The sequence below is a fragment of the Triturus cristatus genome, chromosome 9 (assembly GCF_964204655.1).
Source record: "Triturus cristatus chromosome 9, aTriCri1.1, whole genome shotgun sequence".
In the NCBI taxonomy this organism is placed as follows: Eukaryota; Metazoa; Chordata; class Amphibia; order Caudata; family Salamandridae; genus Triturus; species Triturus cristatus.
Window position 1 is genome coordinate 500,387,317 of NC_140592.1, and position 19,473 is coordinate 500,406,789.

At 49.3% G+C, this 19,473-nt stretch overlaps 1 protein-coding gene across 1 annotated transcript in view; it reads left to right on the top strand.

Annotated features, from left to right (window-relative positions):
* Positions 1-1,799: 1,799 nt before the first annotated feature.
* LOC146798204 (serine/threonine-protein kinase D3-like) overlaps positions 1,800-19,473 on the top strand; it is a 508,587-nt gene continuing 490,913 nt past the window's right edge. Inside the window, exon 1 of the mRNA XM_085625489.1 lies at positions 1,800-2,215. Within this exon, the coding sequence (XP_085481615.1) occupies positions 2,075-2,215 (141 nt within the window). The 5' untranslated portion in view covers positions 1,800-2,074. The remainder of the gene's footprint in view (positions 2,216-19,473) is intronic.

Consider the following 19,473-nt stretch of genomic DNA (forward strand, 5'->3'; position numbering starts at 1 on the left):
CCCAAACATGCCCTTAACCCGAAAATTACTCCTGACCACTAAAAATAAACCGGCACCCCAAAACCTAAACCCACCCTGAACCCTAAAAATACCCCTGCACCCCAAAATCTAAACCCACCCTGAACCCTAAAAATACTCAGACACCCCAAATCCTAAACCCACCCTGAACCCTATAAATACCCCAGCACCCCAAACGCCTTAACCCTAAAATTACCCCTGAACCCCAAAACATATAACCCTACACTCCAAAACCCAAACCCTATACATACCTTATACTTACATATAAATCACATATGCTTCTACCATTCATGCATTTACAACAAATTTCGTTGTAGAAGCATGTGTGGTAAATGCATATGCATTGTAATGCCATGCGTTGTAATGGCATTGCCGAGTAATGGTTGTTGCATTGTGATGGTATGCGGGGTGATGGTAGTAGTGGTAAAAGATTAGTTGTAATGGGTGTTTACCTCTTGCACTAGAAGTATAATCATTCTCAAAACATAAGGAGCAATTTCATCATGTTAAGAAGAAATGATGCTTGTGGAGATTTGGATGTTTATTTTCAAATCATCAAGCACAATTGGATCTTATGAAGTAATCACATACTCATTCTTAAATCCTCCTGAAGTCATCAGGAATAGTCACACCTTGTGAAGTCATCGCATACTCATTCTTAAGTCTTCCCGAAGTCATCAGGAATAGTCACACCTTGTGAAGTCATCGCATACTCATTCTTAAATCCTCCTGAAGTCATCAGGAATAGTCACACCTTGTGAAGTCATCAGATGCTCATTTTCAAGTCATCCACAAGTCATCGAGCTCAAGTTTCTAAACTCTGCTGATGACTTCAAGAGCTTGATGATGTCTGATGATGTGAAAATGACTTCTAGAGTAGTTGGATGATCATCCAATGACTCTGGGATTGCTTCTAAAGTAATCCTGTTTGACCTGGGCCTCCCCTATCAGGGGTTGTTCAAATGGCCTTCCTTCTCACTCACGTCTTCGCTCCCAAAAAAGTTTATTGATTGATTGGACAAAGATACCTCACTCTCTCCCCCGGGGTTCCTTGCACAAAGATTCCCTCGCGATTTAGGCTTTGAGAATTAATGTTTCCTTTCTCTCCACATTTTGATTCCAAAAGATGCCTGAGGTGCCTGGAGTGTTTATAGGTCTGCTTAATGTAGACCCTTTTAGTTGCTTGGAATTATACAGCCAACGTTGAACCACTCGTTATTAACAACAAAAATGTTGGGTTCCTGGGCCAAACCTTTTATGTTAATCATTATTTTGTTGGATAGAAAAGTGTAATTTAGCTGTTATTTTGCATCATCTGGATTTCTTTTCATAGAGCAACTTTTTACGACTGTTCGTTCCCTACCTCAGCTTGTTCTCATTCTTTTCACACCAAACAATTCAAAAACACGAAAAGTATTTCTGGTCGTCACTGAAAACAGATGAAACAAGCAGTACGTTTCTGTCGTGAAGAGATAACCGCGGGCCTCTTTGATTCTCTGCAGGGTTAGCCCGCAGCAGACGTCGCCATGAAAGCCCGGGCTCGTGGAGGAAGCAGGGTGTTAAAACTTGAATTTCCTGTCTGTCAGCAGAGGGTTCTCGGAGGCTGTCGGTGTGAGGAAGCTCTCCCCGGCACGGAGCCGGTCAGCCTGACTGGCACGGAGGGTCTGCTCTTTCGCGTTCCTTGTCGGCTTCCTTCCCACGGATGCTGCTGCTGTGCGTCGAGTGGACTCAGTTGAGCCTGCTTCTGGGCGGTTCTCGCGGGGTATGTCGCTGGCTGCTGTAGAGGTGTTTATGGATGCTTGAAGTCGCAGATTTACCGCTTGTCAGTCTCAAGGCCAAGTTTGGTAGATCAGAATCGATTCACTTTCGATGTTTTTGTGGGATTTCTACAGGTCGCGCGCCAACTTCTCTCATTAGTGTGAATCTATGGAGATTCTAAAGAACGAGGCTTCAAAGTCCTTGTGCCTGCCTAGCGAAGGGTGACATCGGGAGAGGACGGTCCTGGACCTCAGATACTCGGCTGACCGAAGGGTCAGTCACTCTTGGACAACACAAAATGGCCTTGGAAATACAAGCCTTCGGCAAAATATCCGTCAAGCTCCAGATCGGAATGTCCCGGGAATCCTTCACGCTGCATCCCAACGAGGCCAACTTCGGAACGGTGAGCCGGCTGGCGCTGGAGCTGGTGGAGAAGAAGGTATTGCAGCGTTACAAGTGTTTGCTATTCTGAGCAGTGTTGGCCACAGAGAGGCCTAAAATGCCGCGAGGCTCCCATCCATTGAAGCTCTTTGCTAGCATGCAGTTCACGAGGCAAAGGTCACGCTAATCACATGCACCTGACCTAGAACGAGCAAACGGACCTGACGTGCAGCGAGCTGAAGGGTTGGATTGAATTATTGAGGCGCTTTGAGGTGTATTATGTAGAGGCATTGGTGGTTGAATGTTGTATACGTGTTGTGCTGATATTTCATTTTCATGCGAGACGTGCGTTATTTCGTGTTTGGTATTTGATTTTATTATATAGCAAGATGATGTCATGTTTGTTGTGTGATGGGGCCCCATTTTGGATTATGCTCCAATGGGCGTAATTTGTAGGCATTTCAGTGGCTCGTGTGACTTTTGAGGGTTGTTTAAACAATGGTGAAAACTCCTGTCATTGATCGGTTGTTTATATGGGTGTTTATTATTTCATGTTTAGGGCAATTATGGTGCTTTTTGATGCACTGTTTCATAATTGCGACGTGTTATGACTGCTGCGATGCATTATTTTATGTGAAGCGGGTTTTAAATGTTGGTTGATGTATTTCATCTTTATGGCGACTTTTTAGAACGATGTTAAATTACAATATGTATGGGTTATGTGAGAAATATAATGGTGGATTTTATCATGATTTAATATAGTACAATAGGGTTGATACCGCATATCCTATTTGAGCTATGTAATAAATGCCTTGGTGGGTTTTACTATGATCGGATGTGTTCTGTTTCTGTTGGAGGGTTTATGTTATGACTGGAGCATGTTATAATGGTTTTAATTGATCATATCATCTTTGGTGTGAGCTATAATGCTGTTGGCAGAGAACATTATATATTGAAGTGTGTTATCTTGTAGAGAGACTAAACCATGTTTGAACTGTGTTTATGTTATAACAGTGTTGATTCATTAATAGACATTTTAAAGTGTTTTAAGGCGTACTCGATGTGTTTTATTGTGAATGAGTTGTAATTAATGGCCAGTCTCATGTTTGAGGATAATTATCATGCTCTTGCATGATAATAAAATTCTTGGTGTGAGGTGGATTTGATCTTTGCTACACCCACCTACCTCCAGGTAGCAACATCACGCTTTACAAAGAAGGGGTCCAATAGTGGAGCCTGGGCTGTATAGGTGCCTGAGGGAATGTTGCATTCCGTACTGACAGAGACGTTTTAAGGCAAGGGGGAAGTGGGCGGTTACCCAGGCTCCCCACCTTCCAAGAGGCCCCCTCATAAGGCAATCAGGGCAGTATCCGCCTCTTTTGCCTCTCTCACACTACCTCTGGTCGTGTATCCACCCAGCCATGCTACACCTCTCTAGCTACCTGTCCACCTCTGGTTCCATCACCCACCGCTCAATCTGGCACGTCTATCCCTTCCGTGTTTAGCCCTCTTTATCCCTCCACTTCTGTTTACCTCTCTCCTATTCCACCTCCTTCTGTCTACTCCCTCTCTATCTCTCCACTCTCAAATGTACCTTTCTTAACTTCGTTTCTCTTTATCTCTCTACTTTATTATAGCTTGTCTCTCTACCTCACCAATCACTAAACCCCAGGTCTTCTCTCTATCCTCACTTTTCCATTTCCATTTCTCTCTGAAAACCTTGTGCCTTCTCTCTCCCACATTGCACCGATCTCTCTGCCTAACATGGCTTTCTGTCTCACACCTCTCTCCTTACTTCACCTCATTTTTGTCTACCTCACCTCTCTTTCAACGCACCTCTCTACCTGTCACTCATGTTATCACCTGGGTCTCTGCCAATCATGTAGCTACCTCTGCCTCTGCACCTCACCCTTCAATGTGCCACTCTCTGATGTTTCCCTTTCACCATCCTGTACCTCTCCATCATGTAGCTTACCTATCTCAATCTCACCTCTCCTGCTCTGACTGTTTCTCGCTACCTCTCCTGTCTCTCCACCAGCCTCCTGCCAGCTCCCATTTCCCTTACTTTGCAAAACCAGAGATCAAGGTCTTGGCAGAAAAGTACACTCACAGAAAGAGAAGAGGAGGGACAAAGCAGGGTAAGAGAATTAAATACAAAATAATCAGTTTTCCCCCATCTGTCTTGCCCAGGGCCCCAAAAAACCTTAAGGTGTCCCAGAGTACTGAAATGTTGAGGATAAAGGAGTGCCCTCCTTATAGAACGCTTCATACATATTTCAGGAAAGTCACTGACTGAAATGCCATTAGAAACCTTTATGGAGAAGAAAATAATGATGGATGATCCCAGAAGGTAGAATTATAGGAAGTAGTTAATCTCCAGTAGTAAGTACCAAAACCCCTCCCTACGGTCCCTGCCTTCAAATGAACATCATAAGCACCTGAATGATGAGGTGAAGTGAGCAGAAGCTCTAGAGAGGACACCAGAGCCCTCTTCAAAGCCATTTACCCCAATAACCCCTCATTCACCCACCAGCAACCAAGTAACCACTTCTCTTCAAGTGGTATAACCTGGCTTACAAAAGAGGGTTGGGGCCTCAAACCGGCATGTGTGTGGTGTGATATTAATGGGTTATATCAAGGTGTGATGCAATGGTGTTGATAAGTTATTTTCATGGTTGAGGGATATTATAATGATGTTTTTGGGTTATGCTTTTTTGTAATGTATCACATTGCTGCCCTTGCGCATTATCAACGGTGTGTGTTACATGGGTGTTGATAGATTATGTAATCATTTGTTATATGGCTCTTAATGGACTATATGTGACTGGGAATGTATCAATGCTTGCAGGTTACAGAAACAATGTTTGGGCATTTATAACAGTATTTGCAACTGTGTGACTAATAGAGAAATGGACACTTTTTAAAAAAAAAGACTACTTTTTTAAAAACACAGTTTATTAACAACGGAGGAGAACTAATGGGGATGCGGGCAGCTGTAATGAGAAAATGAGGATTTTAAGTTCTTTGATGAGGTTCATGAACGATAGGCTATTTCCAAGTGAAGGGAAAGCCTATTTCAGAGGTTTGGGGTGAAGAAGGGGAAGGTCTCTCTGTCTGTCTTCTCTTTCCATACCTTGAGGACCTAACGTCTTCGGGCGGCTTCTGTAGTCAGCCGGGGGCTGCGATAGAGACACAGCTAAAAAAGGTTACATGGGAAGCAGAGGGCAAGGGGCGGGGGGAAGGGGCATAAAGCTGGCTACACAGGGAAGGCTGGAGGGGCAGTGGCTGCACAATAGAACAAGAAGGGCAGAAGAAGGAGGCAGGGGTACACACATGAAGAAAGGAGTCCAGGGGGGACGGGGCAGAAAGCTAACTCTGCAGGACAGGCAGGAGGGGCAGTAGTATCTCAATAGAGTACAGAGGCCAGCAGGGAGGGAGCAGGGGCATGCACACAGAGAACGGAGGGCACGGGCAGCAAGCTGACCCCACAGTTTAGGCATGTGGGCCAATGACAGCACAATGAGGTGTGGAGGGCAGCAGGGATTGGGCAGGGGCATGCATATGGAGAGTAGAGGGTAGGGACAGGGTCAGCATCTCACTAGGGAGGGTAGACTAGCATGGACAAGGGCAGCAAGCTGATTGCGGGGGCAGGCAGTAGGGGGCGCACAGGCAGATTGAGAAACAAGTTTAGGCGGGAGCGGGCAGCAGCAGCAAGCTGACCACAGAGGACAAGCCAGCAGGGGCCACACGTTGCCCACGAAAGACAGTAGAGAGTGGACAGGTGCATGCAGACAGAGAACGGAGGGCAGGCAGGAGGAGCAGTGGCTGCAAGCTGGCCAAAGAGGGCAGGCTGTGGTAGGTTGCCCACCTGTTGGGGGTGGTGGGCTTGGCCAAATGCCTGATGTGAATTTCCAAAGACCATAAGCAGCGTGGGTGTTGGCTGAATATGATCATAAAACCCCAGAAGTTTACTGACAATAACAAAGATTAAAGAGACATTATAGTTAGGTATGGTAATCTGATCTTCCCTTACATTAAAAAAACCAAAATGTACTGAAAAAAGCAAGGGTTAATGTAAAGTTATAGTTAGGTATGGTAATACGACTTTAGCTTAGGTAAAAAAAGACCTACAACTTCACTGTAAAAAAAAAGGTTAAAGTAATGTTATAGTTAGGTGTTAAAATGAATGAGCTGAAAACTAACGTTTAAAACCAAAGAAATTTAAAATACGCCAGTTATAGTTCAGTGAGCTAACTTAACTTGAACCCCGCAAAGCACTACATATGACCTCTCATTTTACATAACTCATGACATGCTAAATTATATAATTGATGACACCATTGATGGCATCTCAAATTACATCATTGATAACATTATTCAAGCTACTGAGTCTCACATTATTCTATAAACCACTAGATAATTTTAGAAAACAAAGTAGGCAGTATGTGCCCCCCAAACATATAGAGAATTGATTGACTCTAATGTACATGTGCGTATGTATGAAATAGAAATAGTGTAGTCCTGGAGACATGTCTGATTCAGTATACTAACATATAGTTTGGGACCAGTTTAACTATCAGTAAGGTTTTAACTGCAAACAGTACTTCATTTGAACAAGGTTGAGACTGAGATCAACTAGTGTGAGTTGCAGACATATGTTACAAACAGGGTGTGGCTTAAATCGGAGTCTATTTGACAAAATGTGTTAGGAAAACTAAAGCATATCCTTTCAAAACATTATTCAATGGATTACTGTTCATGTGCAGATAGTGAAGAGTTGTCATGTACTGTTATATACAATTAATTTATAAACTGGAGATCTTTATTTCCAGATGGTTCTGTGAAAATTACGAGACATTATGCATTGTTGAAGAATGTATAATGTACGGGTAACTCCCAAACGGCTCAAGTCTCAGAATGATTGTAAGTATTGCTCTAATGGTGTGTGCCAGTCTGCCCATTTCAGGAAAAAGTGGAAGGTATTTTTACAATCTACTGAGGGTTGTGACTAGGACCTGGTAGTACACACCTTACCAGTGACTAATGCATAGACGTGACACCATTGACTTAACATTCTATGTCTAATGAGGCACTCAACAGCTTCTCGGGGCGATGTGTGGATAATGAGCTTAGAACTTAACAATCAACCAACAGACACAATAACTTCAATGCCCAGCACACTGCTTGTCGTTTTTGAAAACAAAATTACTTTTCTTTTTCTCACAGCAGTCCTTAATACTAAATAGTTCAATTCAGGGTAAAGCGCATTGATCCTGGTTATGTTTCTTCCTTGTTGTGTTGCACCCGCAGACTTCCCTCAGTGCTATCTCACACCCTGGTGACATTTGATAAGCTTGTACCCCATCAATAATAGGAGAAGCATGAATCAAGCTCAGGTTAAGAGTCCGGTGCCCCACAAGTCAAATGTACAGTCAATTTGTGCATTTCACTTGCTCTTACACCTGATGTTGTAGTAGGAAAGAAGTTTGTTTCTGAGTCCCTCACTCTGGACTAGTGCAGCTCTGTTGGCTTAGACTTCAACCTGCAGGCTGTGGTCTGATGTTTTTGGAAGGAGTCCACAGAATCTGTCAAGAACCACCTGTGTCTCTTCTGCCATGGCTAACTAGTCTCAGTCCTGCATGGATCAGCAGCCCTGGTGCTCTTGTTCAGGTTCAGGCCTGGCTTCTGCAGCCATCTGGCAAGTAAGACAGATGCAACCTCTTGTGAGCCACTGACCATCACTAAAGTAGGTACAATCTCTAACTGGGCTTGTATGATCACGACGAACGTTGGAGCCCTGATAGGCTGATATGTTCACCATTAATGAAACTAACATAAGAAGCAGAACACTGTTCGAGAAATCAAGCACTGCATTAGCTCCCTGCTAGACCTACCTATTTTTTACTCCACCGAAAAGTGCAATGCCATCAACCTCTTCTTAAGTGAAAAATACAGAAGATTTGTTGGCACATTGATGACACCAAGACGCATTCAATTCTTACACCCACCCATCCCCATAGAATGCAGCAATGATCAGCCTTCAAAGCCCTATCTCTCCCAGGTCTTGATGACATATCATAGTCCTTCATCAAAGCTCTCTAGGGGGATGCTCTCTTACCCTACCTTCCATTGTCAATGCCTCTCTCACTCAAGCCATCTTTCCAGAAGCTCTCAATGCAGGCCAGATCCTCTCTCTCCTAAAGAAACCAACACTACACCTCGATGACTATTCCAACTACTGGCTCATCAGTTGCCTACCATTCATCGGCAAGATCACAGAAAGAGCAGTCTATTTCAACTCCAAGACCACATTGCTTCTAGCCATCTCCTGCACTACTATCAGCCTGGCTTTAGATCACACTGAAGCATGTAGACTGCTACCTTAGACATTATTGACAATGCATTTTTGACCACAGATGAAGATCACCCTACCTCCTAACCTCGCTGGACTTCTCAGCTGCCGGCAATACAGTTGACCATCCCACGCTCATACTCATCCTGAAGTCTCGAATGGGATTCACCAGCAATGTCCTTCACTGGTTCTCCTCCCCCCTTTCCAACCGGCACCAGTTTGTTCACATGGGCACCTCCAGCTCTTACACATCCATACCACTTACAGAGTCCCCCAGGGCTCCATACTGCCTCTATCATCTTCAACCTACACATAGAGCCACTTGGTTCCTCTACTCACAGATAACTGCATCAAGATTCACCAACGTGTCAAAAATACACAACTCTACTTAAAAGTATCCTCTCATTCAGATATCCAAAGCTTCAAACAAAGCTTCCACATCATCTAGACCTGATGTCAAGCACCTACCTGAAGCTCAACCTCAACAAGACAGAATTCCTGTTATTTGCAGAGAACATTAAACAAGATACAGTACAGGCCTGACTCAATGACATTGAGCCGTCGGTGGTGTTTCCCCTGACAGACAGGCCATCAGTCCGACCGCTGCATTACAATGCAGACAGTCGTACCACACAGTTCTTGGGAAAAGACCGCCGGCTCTGACAGGATCATCTGATCCCGAGGGGACAGTGGTCAGAATCGTAGTCCAGACAAGAGGCGGTGATGAGGCAGGCACCGTCGTCAGGATTATGATGTCCCTTTCCGACAGGCTTCTCATGGTGGTCCCACCGCCTTGAAAAGTCTTTCAGAAAAGGATTTTGGGGGCCCCAAACACGGCCCCTGTCCCTCGTACGCTACATGCAGTGCCCCAACGCACATCCATGCATTGTGTGCCACGCACCACATGGTGCATGGCGCATAGTGAATGGATGTGCTCAAAGGCCTCTTTTATACTGTGGCTTGTGCTGCAGCCCTGGGCCACAGCACAAGCTGCAGTGTTAGAGAGCACTCCCCTGACCACCAGCACGGCAGTCATATCGTAATCAGGCAGTCAGACCGCTGCTTGCCTCTCGGGTGGTCTCCTGACTGGTGTGATAGCGGGCAGCGGTCCGACCACTCGCTATCTCTTCTAAAGAAAATCAAGCTGTTTCTTACAGAAAGCGACTTCAGAACTACTATTCAAGCCCTGGTATGCTTGCATCTTGAAGGTGGTAATGCCTTACTCCATGGCCTCCAGGCTCTGTACTGGCACCCCTTAGCGGCATTCTGCACTCTACAATGTGTCTCATCCAGTGCCGGAAGAATGATCACATATAGTGATCAGGAGAAAAAGTAAACCATCCTCCTCACTTCAGTGTCTGTCTCTCCACCCTTCAGAAACAGGAACACAGGCAATAAACTTCCACTGTTGGGGCCACCATCCTCATTCTACATCTTGTCCCATGCTTTTTCAGGGGCATCCATGCTTAAGTGTTGTCCATAAGGATTGAGAGGGTATTGAATAGATCCAGGTGATCAGCAGTGTGTTTTTGTGTGTGGGAACCAGTTGAGGGTATGTGTGTAACAGTAGACCGTGTAGAAGTTCTAATGCATATGGATTGTTTTGTTCTTTTATTTTCAACCTGTACAATTCAAATCTTATTTTTTGTTTGGTACACTCTCTGCCGACTATTAGTTGTGGTGTGCTTTATTTTAGGCCTTGTCTTTGTTGGAGACTCAGCAATGTCTGACAGAATTTTCACAGTCAAAAAATTATAAAATTATTATTTTTCTGAGACAGTAGATGTAGGAGATTATTCTATGTGGCCACTCTTGACAATGTGGGCTTCAAATAAACTACTCACAGTCCAGTTTGGTTTGCCTTTTCAGCCTTTTTGTCACTATGGTATAGCTTCATTATGCAGGATTTCTGATAGTCTCTCTTCAGTGGCAGTTTGAATTTTTGTGGTTACTATATCATAAAATGGACACCAGACTGGCAGGCCTGGAGGACGTTTTTGGTTTGTGGTTTTGGTACAGGTAGATGAGATGAAATGTGATGGAATGAAACAGTAAGCGTGGGAGCATACAGAGAAGCATTCAAAGTAGGTGTTATATGTTGGGGTTGTAACTGATGGGATATTTTCTACATGTAGCATCAGTGGACTGACCCATCCACTGCACGAATCTGCGTTTGACTCAGTGGTCAAAGTTAGAGTTTGACTAATTCTTTCATCCTCCATAGGTCTATAATATTTCTACTATTGGGTTTAGTAATGATAAGCATCTGTTATTCTGTGGGAACATAACTTGTGTGGTGTATGTGCAAATTACAAATGCATTTTATGTTATGCAAGCACCTGTTTGTGTGGATGTAGATGGTGAATAATGTTGGCAACATCTGGGTTATATAATTAGTGTTATATTGATTTTCCTGAATTATATCATGGCTGTAAAATGTCTTGTAATGGTTCATGCAAAAACAACAGTTGATGGACAAAATGCAGAATAATGTCATACATTCACACCAGTACAGAGATCTGGGTCTAAATCCATCGTTTTTTTGCTCACCATGCCATTCCAATTTGAACCCAGCCATATGCAAATCAGTCTTGACCCTGTGCCTCATGGTAACAGTCCAGCCAGAACTGCCAAGCCAGGTCCTCCCTGGACTGGAAACAAGCATCCTAGGACCGGTTTCGGGGTTTCACCCCTCTTCAGCCAGAATAGCTTGATTCCAGTGGCATGGAGTTGGCAGGGCATGCCCAGACGTGGGTCCCTTGCTCACTTTCCCACTGGATTCAAGCTAGCCTGGCTGATGGGAGCTGTTAGCCCGAAACCGGTCCCAGGATGCTTGTTTCCGGTCCAGGGAAGACATGGCTTGGCAGTTCCAGTTGGACTGTTCCCATTAGGCACAGGGTCAAGACTGATTTGCATATAGCTATGTCTGAACTGGGGTTATGAAGTGAGCTAAAGAACGATGATGGATTCAACCCAGATCTGTGACTGGGGGTTATTGTCTGAAAAGTTTCAGCGCTCCGTCCATTATCTCCTTGTGTTTGCTTTGTAATGGTTCATGGCATGAAGTGTGTTAGATTGTGTGCATTTTGACTCTTCCTGGGTGTGTTATATTAGAATTAACGGATTATGAAATAATTGGGATTAGATTATAAATGCATAACTTCCTATTGCATTTGTAATCTTTTTTTCAGGCTTGTTCTGACATCAGAATATGACTGTAATAAGAAAATCACATCACTACTTGCTCCTGAACCTTTATTACCCCACCCCCGCCCCCGCCCCGGTCCCTCCAATCCTTCTCCCATTCCTTACTAATTGGAGATGACCATCTCCACCAAAGAAAAAAAAACAGGGGAATCCTGGGACACCTAACTGCACCCCCTCCCACTGGGAATACATAGGCAGTACCTATCAAGCATTCCGCCTGTTCTTTTTTCTGTCTGCCGACAGAATTGCATGTGGTTGCTAGTTGTACTTACCTGCTGCTGTTTCACGCTGCAGTGTTCTCAGGATCCCGTCAGGCGGCTGGGCTGTCCGCGACGTGCTGCTGCACAGTGGCTCATAGTCTGCTGGGCTTGCCAGGAGCCGCATTTGTGGGTGGCTGGCCCTTTGTGGCTGGAGCGCTGGTCCTCTCGGTCTGTTCTGGGTTAAAGGGCGCTTCTTCCTGTGGCAGGACCAGTCTGGGAGTCGTGCTGCTACCGCTGTGGGGTGACTCAGGCCAGCCTTGGTGATGTCCCTGGAGTGCCTGGTGGGCTGGTTTGGCTATCCCCTGTTGCCCAGCTTTGGACTCGTGAGGGAGCCTGGGTGACTGGTGGGGGCAGGTGGTGTGTGATGGTGTCTGCCTTCCCCGGGGGTGAGTACTGCATAGCGATCCTGGTTCTTTCGCTGGCCTTTTGAGAAACCGGCCTCCCTGCTTCTTGGAATGTATTAGGGTCTCTGTTGTCTCTCTCTTTCAGGGGGTGTTTCTGGATGGCCTACTGCCCGGAGCTGAGTTGGTTGTCAGTCCTGGGGCTGGCTAGTGGGGGCAGGTGGTGTGATATGGTGTTTGCCTGCCTCGGGGATGAGTACGGCATATAATTTTTCTCCTGTTCTGGTTCTCTGGCTATGGCTTTTGGAGTCCCCTGCCACCCTGATTCTTGGAATATGTTTACTGTCTCTCTGCCTTTAGTGGCTCTCTCTTTGGTTTTCCGGTCTTCCTATTGCCCGGCGTTGCATTGGTGGACTGTGCCTGGGCTGGCTGGTGGGGGTTAACGGTGTTGTGTGAGATCTGCCTCCCAAGGGGTTTGTCCCGATGGGTGTTTTTCGTTCATCTTTTCCTTGCTCTTCTGTGTGTCTGTCGCATTTCTTGCGGCTTGCGTCTGGCACTTGGGGTTCCCGGCCTCTTCTGGGGTTCTGTTCTCGCCTGGGGGCTTGGTGTTGTGCCATCTCTCTGGCCTGGTATGGCCCTTGGTGCTGGGGTTCCCCGGTGCACTGTGCCTTTGCTGCCTCATGCTGGTTTCTCGCGGCTGTCCGTGGGTGACTGATAGCTCGGGGCCTGCACTGGTGGTGCGCCTGGTATGTCTGGTTGCCAGTGTTGGTACTTGCCTGTTGCCCTGTGCTGGGTTGTGTGATGCGCTTGGCTGGCTTGTGGGGGGTGAGTGATGTGTTGTGGTTTCTTCTCTTCTCTTTTGTTCCTTTCAGGGTGCCTTGGCTGTTTTTGAGGGTCCTCTGCCTCCCTGCTGCCGAGTTGTTTGGTGCAGATGGGGCCTGGTTGTTGTGGGTCGTCCTTTGCACCTGCCTCTGTGGCTCCTTTGTTTCTTCCCTGTTGCTACTCCCTGGCTGGTGGCGATTTTGGTGTGGCAGCCAGTGTGGTCTGGTGTCTGCCTGTACTAGGGGTGTATGCCGCGTTGCGGCTTTTCCGAGGTTTGCTCCTGCTTGGCGATCCTGTTGTTCTCCTTTTCCAGGCTGTGTCTTTCTCTGGCCTGGTTTCGCCACGGCCCTGGGACGGTGGCATTGCGGGGCTGTCCTTGGAATGTCCCTGGTGGGCCTGGTTGCCATTGGCCCAGTTTGTGGGGTGCCTGCGGTGTTGGCTTGGTCCTGATGCTTTTCACATAGGGCTTACTGTTTACGCATGGTCCTTTGGCGTTACAGCTCTGTTTTTTTCCGGTTGGTGCATTCTGGTTCAGGGGCTGATTTTTTGCCTGTGCTGTCACTAGTTCCCGGTCTTTCTGGGTCTTTTGGTTATTCTGCTGTTGCTGGGTCTGCTGGGGTCCAGTTTCTGCCCTGACCCTCTTTCGGTCCCTGCCCCCTCGGTGGGTTGTCCACCTTTGGGCTCTCTGGGTTCTTCCTCGCTGGTTGTGTTCGGCTCTGGCCGTTAGGGCCTTGGTGCCTTGGTACCTTGGGGGGATGCCTTTGGGTATCTGCCTGTGTCCCTTTTCTGGCTTGACTTTCTCTGGTCGCTTTGCGCCTTGTATGGGTGAGGATATTTCGGCCCCTTGGGGGTCAACGGTCCTGTGCCCGCAGTAGCTGGGGCTTGGCCCGGCCCGGCCTCCTTGCCCTTTCCTCTAGCCTCTTCTTTGCGCCTGCCATCCCCTTGTGCAGGCTGGGCCATGGCATTAGCGGGCCGGTGTGGGCTCCTTGGCTTCATCCCTATCTTCCTGCCACTTTGGGGTTCCCTGTGTGGCCTGGCTGGGGCTGGTTTGTGTGCCTTTCTCTTTGTCCTCGGTGGTAGGGGGTTTGGCGTTTTGGCTGTTAGCCGAATGCCGCTCCTTCTGGGCAAGTAAGGGTGCCCTATTGGTAGCCTTGTGTCTTGCTGGCATGTCTGTTGTTCAGTCTGCTGGCTTCTCAGTTGTCTGTGAGGACTTCTGGAGGGCTGGGCTGTGGGCCACCTGGTTTGTCTCTCTTGTGTTTGCCCTTTTGAGGCTGGTCTTGGGACTCGCTTGAGGTGGTTCCTTGGTGTCGTCATTTGTGCTCCGGCCAGTTGGTCGGTGGTTGGTTTGGTTGAGGGTTTACTCCCTTCCGTGTTCCGGGTTCTTCTTCAGTGGCCAGTGGCTTGGTCTTTCCTGATCCTGTGTTTGTTGCCTGTAGTTGGCCCCCGGGATTGTGGTTGTGTGTGTCGCCCTTGGTGTGGGTTGTTTGGGGTGGCGTCTTTCCTGTTGGCCCTGTTTGGGCTTTTAGTTCACTTGGTCTCTGTGGCCTTGGGGGGTTTTGCCTCTCCCGGCTCTTGGTGCTATACCCTGGTCTTGTTCTGAGTATGCTGGGGTCTGCCCCCTGCTTTTTCTTGGGCGGGGTCCTGTTGTTGGCCACCTTTTGGTGTGGGGGTTGTGCTTCTGGCCTCTTCCTTGCCTTTGTTGGGTGGGGTGGCGGGTTTGTGTCCCCTGAGTACGAGGTGGTTGACTCAGTCCTAGACTCTTGGCCTGTCCCTGTGCCCTCGTCCGTCTCCTGGGTTGGGTGGTTTGGGCTGTCGCCCATTGTCTACGCTGGTAGTTGGTGCTGAACATTCCTGCCCTTTGGCCTAGCCCCCCTCTGGGGGTTTTCTGTGGCAATTTCCTCTGGGCTCTCTGGTGGACTGGTCTGTCGGGTTGGGGGAACTTGCTCTTTGTCACTGCTCCCTCCCTTCCTGGTTTGCTCAGTGTGGGCCTGCTCTTGGTTGGTCCTCTGGGTCGTGGCCTTGGCTCTTTCTGCGGGCCCTGTCCTCTTTTGTCTGAGGTGGTCTGCTGTGGATCTCCCCTGGTGTGTTGGGGTTGGTCCTGTGGTAGGCCATGCCGACCTTTGTCTCCTGCTGGGGCCTGTTGGGTATCTCCTTGCTTCCCCTCAGCTTTTTGGTGGGGTTGTTGTGGGTTTTTTCAGCTGTGTTGGGTGTTCTTCCCTTGTCTGCTGGGGGTCGCTCTCTATCGTTTCTGCTGCTGGGTCCGTGGCGCTGCATGGTGTACCTGGACTTAGTGGCTTTCTCATGGGGTGGGTGCTCTTCCAGGCTTTTTATGCCCTGTGAGTGCTTCCGCTTCTTCTGGGCCACCTTGTGGCGGTTGCTTTAGGGGGCCTGGTTGCTTCAGCCCCTCTGGGGGTTCCCTTTGGGCTAGGGTCTCTTTGGTGTGCCTCCTTTTTAGGTCTCACGCCTAGCGTTGCAGTGCTCAGCAGTGCTTGCGCAGCGAGAAACTTCTTGTAGGGGGTTTAAAAACTAACCTAGGAATCGCACATGCTCGTGCGTGTGCTTTTCCTTTTGGCCCACGCTACTGGCCTTTGCGTGCATCTTTTTAACAAAGACAGCACGCAATTGGCCAAAGGCGGGCGCATTGCTCCACCCATGGCCTATTGGTGTCGGTTACCCGCATCGCCACCATGTGGTTTGAATTATCGTGCCCAGACATGGGCACGATAATTGAAACCACATGTCTCGCTGTGGCGCACGCACGCACACCACTCGCGGGCTTGTTCTTTACCGAAGTTTGTTTTAAAGCGCCTTGTTTCTCTTACCGGTTATGTCAAAGCACTTGCAGTAGGAAAAGAAATACAAGCTATTTATTGTGCATACCTGCCTGCCCTGCTCTCAGTGCGTGCCACTGCCTTCTGTAGACTCAGGCACACTGAGGAGAGGGGCTGTGGGTCTCTCTCCTCATCCTGCTGACAGCAGGTACAGGTATGTCTGTCCGCCCTCTCGTGGTAAGCAGAGTGCAGTGTGGTGTAGCTCCTTACTAGGTACACCGGCTACAGCGCCCTAGCAGTCCCGTGCGTTCTTCTGTAGGTGCATGTGTGGCGGGGTGGGGTCTTGACTTCGTAGTTTCTCACAGAAGCGCGTGTGTTATAGCGCCTGAGCAAGACTGCGAGTGTGTGTGTGTGCATGCATGTGTATGTGCGGGGTGTATGGTTCCTCACTCTGGAGCACTGGTGTCACTCACACAGAGTCCGAACAGTGCAGAGCATGTGCGTTGACTGTAGCGTGGTTTCTCACACTGGCGCACGAGTGACAGAATTCGGGCAAGAAGGCAGTGTGCGTGCGGTGGTTGTGGGGTGGTGTTAGTATGAGTTCAGAGTCGACACAGACAGGCGTGTAGTTGCCTGCGGGCGGTGCATCGTAGCTTCCCACAGAAGTGCACCCGGAGTGATCTCTTTTACATGGCTGCTGTAGGGGGTACCACCAGGGAACACACACCGGCTGCTCCTGGAGTTTTCAGGCACTCCTTGTTATGTTCTGAGGATCGCGGGCCTAGCTGTCGCAGCGCACAATAATGGAGGCCACACACTCTGGTTCTCAGTCGGTGCGCAAGTGCCCGGCCTGGGCACGCCCCGTTTATTTATAGCTTACGCGTACGCCACCGTCGTAGCGTACGCACGTCATAGGCAACAAAGGCGCTCTAGCGAGAACCGCTAGAGCGCTGACTGCAACATCCCTATCCAACTTTGGCTGCAAACTCAGACCACAAGTTCCTTCTATCAGTCACTTACTTGACAGGCAAAGTCTTTGAGGCGGCTGCTTGGCGGAGGGTTCTGCCGCAGTTCATACCTGGCCGTCGCTCGGGTGTTGGTGACCCCGGGGTCTTCACAGGCAGCCTCGTCAGTTCCGGAGCTGGGCCCTTCCTGGGCTGCCGCCTCTTCAGGCCGGTCAGGTGGTGGCGACTGCGACCTCACGGGGCCTTGTGCGCCCCCGTCATCTTCTTCCTCGGACTCGGGCCGGTGTCTGGTGGCTGTGGGGATGCGTTTGAACCACAAGATGTTTCGGGTGGCTGACTCATTCCCTCTGCGCACTGTGACCATTGTCCCCCGACATCGTTCCACTGTCCAGCTGCCCGACTCGTACCGTGGCTTGAACTTACTCCCCGGCCGCCGATCCTTGATAAGGACACAGTCTCCCGGCTTGAGGGCGCGCTCCTGGCACCTTCTCGTCCGGCTTGCCTGCTGGTTTCGGTGCGCTCGTCGTTGAAGGGCATAGTCTGCATCAAACGGTGGGGGAGTCCACCCCGGGACCGTAGGCAGACCATCCCGGCGGGTCCCATTCAACATGAGGGCCCAGGGAGCTTGCTTGGTCGAGCAGTGGGGCGTACTCCGGTATTCTCCAAGGAAACGCTGAACCTCTCGCTCGGGGTCTAACTGTTCTATGACGGCAATGCGGATGACTTTGTTCAGTGTCCTCATGAACCATTCGACCTCGCCATTTGCCTGAGGCCACTGTGGAGTGATCCGCCGGTGTCGTATTCCTTGGCCGGTGAGGAACTCTTTGAACTCGTGTCCTTGGAACGGTGGCCCGTTGTCGCTTTTCAGTTCCGACGGGCGTCCGAACATATGAAACATCTTCTCCAGTGCTGGTCCTACAAATGTGAACGCCGTGGACGGCAGCGCTTCTACCAACGGATACTTGGAGAAATTGTCCACTACTACCAGTGTGACTCTGCCATCAGGGAGGGTCCCAAAATCAACGCTGACCTTGTCCCACGGGTGTTTTCCGGGTTCCTCCGTTGCAATGGGGGCTGGGCGCTCCGGTCCGCTGGTCATTTGGCACGCTGGACAATTCCTCACGACCTCACCCACCAAGGCTTCCATCCCTGGGAACCACACCTTCTCCCTCATCCTGGCTTTCATCTTCTCCGTCCCCTGATGTCCGTTGTGGGCCAGGAGGGTGGCTTGGCGTCGTAGCGTTGTTGGCACGACGATCTTGGCCCCCCGTAGAACTACTCCGTCTCTGGTAATGCTGAGTTCGTTGCGCACTTTCCAGATCTGCTGCAGGTCAGCTCTTTCTTCCGGCGTCCACGCGTTGGCGGACCGAAGAAAGTCAGTCCATGACCCATGCAGGAGGGCTTCTTTAGTTCTGGTTAACACGGGATCTTGCCCTGCTGCCTGTTTGATCTCTTGTATGGTTAGAACTTGTGGACACGTCAGAGCTGCGATGAAGTCAAGATGTGCTTCAGCGTCGTCCTCTTCAGTTGTCCCCTCTGGGATGTGCTCGTGAGGGCTCGGGTGTCGTGACAGGAAATCGGCAGGGTTCTTGGCTCCCGGCCGGTACACGACGTCCATGTGATACTGCTGCAGTCCGATGGCCCACCGTTCTATCCGTGGCGGGGGGTGTGGAGCAGTTCCTTTGAACAGGGGTACCAGCGGTTGATGGTCCGTCACGACCGTGAAGGGATGTCCGCAGACGTACAAGTGGAAGTGTCGACAACCCCACCGTATGGCTAGTGCTTCCCGCTCAATCTGGGAGTACCTCCGTTCGGTCGCCGTGAGGGCCTTGCTTGCATAGGCCAACGTGGCCCACCGGCCTGGTTCCTGCTCCTGGGTGAGGACTGCCCCAAGTCCTACCGGGCTCGCGTCGACTATCAGCTCTGTCTTCTTTTCCGGGTCGAAGTAGACTAGCGTGGCTTGGTCAAGGAGCGCCGTTTTGACGGACCGAAACGCCGAATCCTCCTGTGGTCCCCAGTGCCATGGGGCGTCTTATTTCGTGAGCCGTCGGAGTGGCTCGGCAATTGTTGCTAGGTTCGGGATGAACCTTCCACAGTAGGTGGCCATCCCTAAGAAACTGCGCACCTCTGCGGCTGACATGGGTGCAGGAGCGTCTTTGATGGCCTGTGATTTGCGGGGGTCTACTTGAATGCCGTCGTTTGTAAAGGTGTATCCGAAAAATTCTATTCGCTGTTGGAACAGCTGGCATTTGTCTTTGTGGAGAGTGACCCCGTACTCTCGGAGGCGTGTCAGTGTGGCTCTGACCCGCCGATAGTGTTCGTCCACGGTCGTCGAGTGAATCAGGATGTCATCGCTTACGTTCATTACCCCTGGAAGGCCTTGCAGGATGTCTCTGATGGTGTTCTGGAATATTTCCGCGGCTGAAGATATTCCGAAGTTGAGCCGCCGGTATCGCCGTAACCCTAGGTGCGTGCTGAAGGTGGTGATGTACCTACTCTCTTTGGCTAGTGTCAGCTGGTGATAGCCGGCGTTGAGGTCTAGTTTGGAGAACCACCTCGCGCCGTTCAGGTCTGCAATGATGTCATCCATGGTGGGTG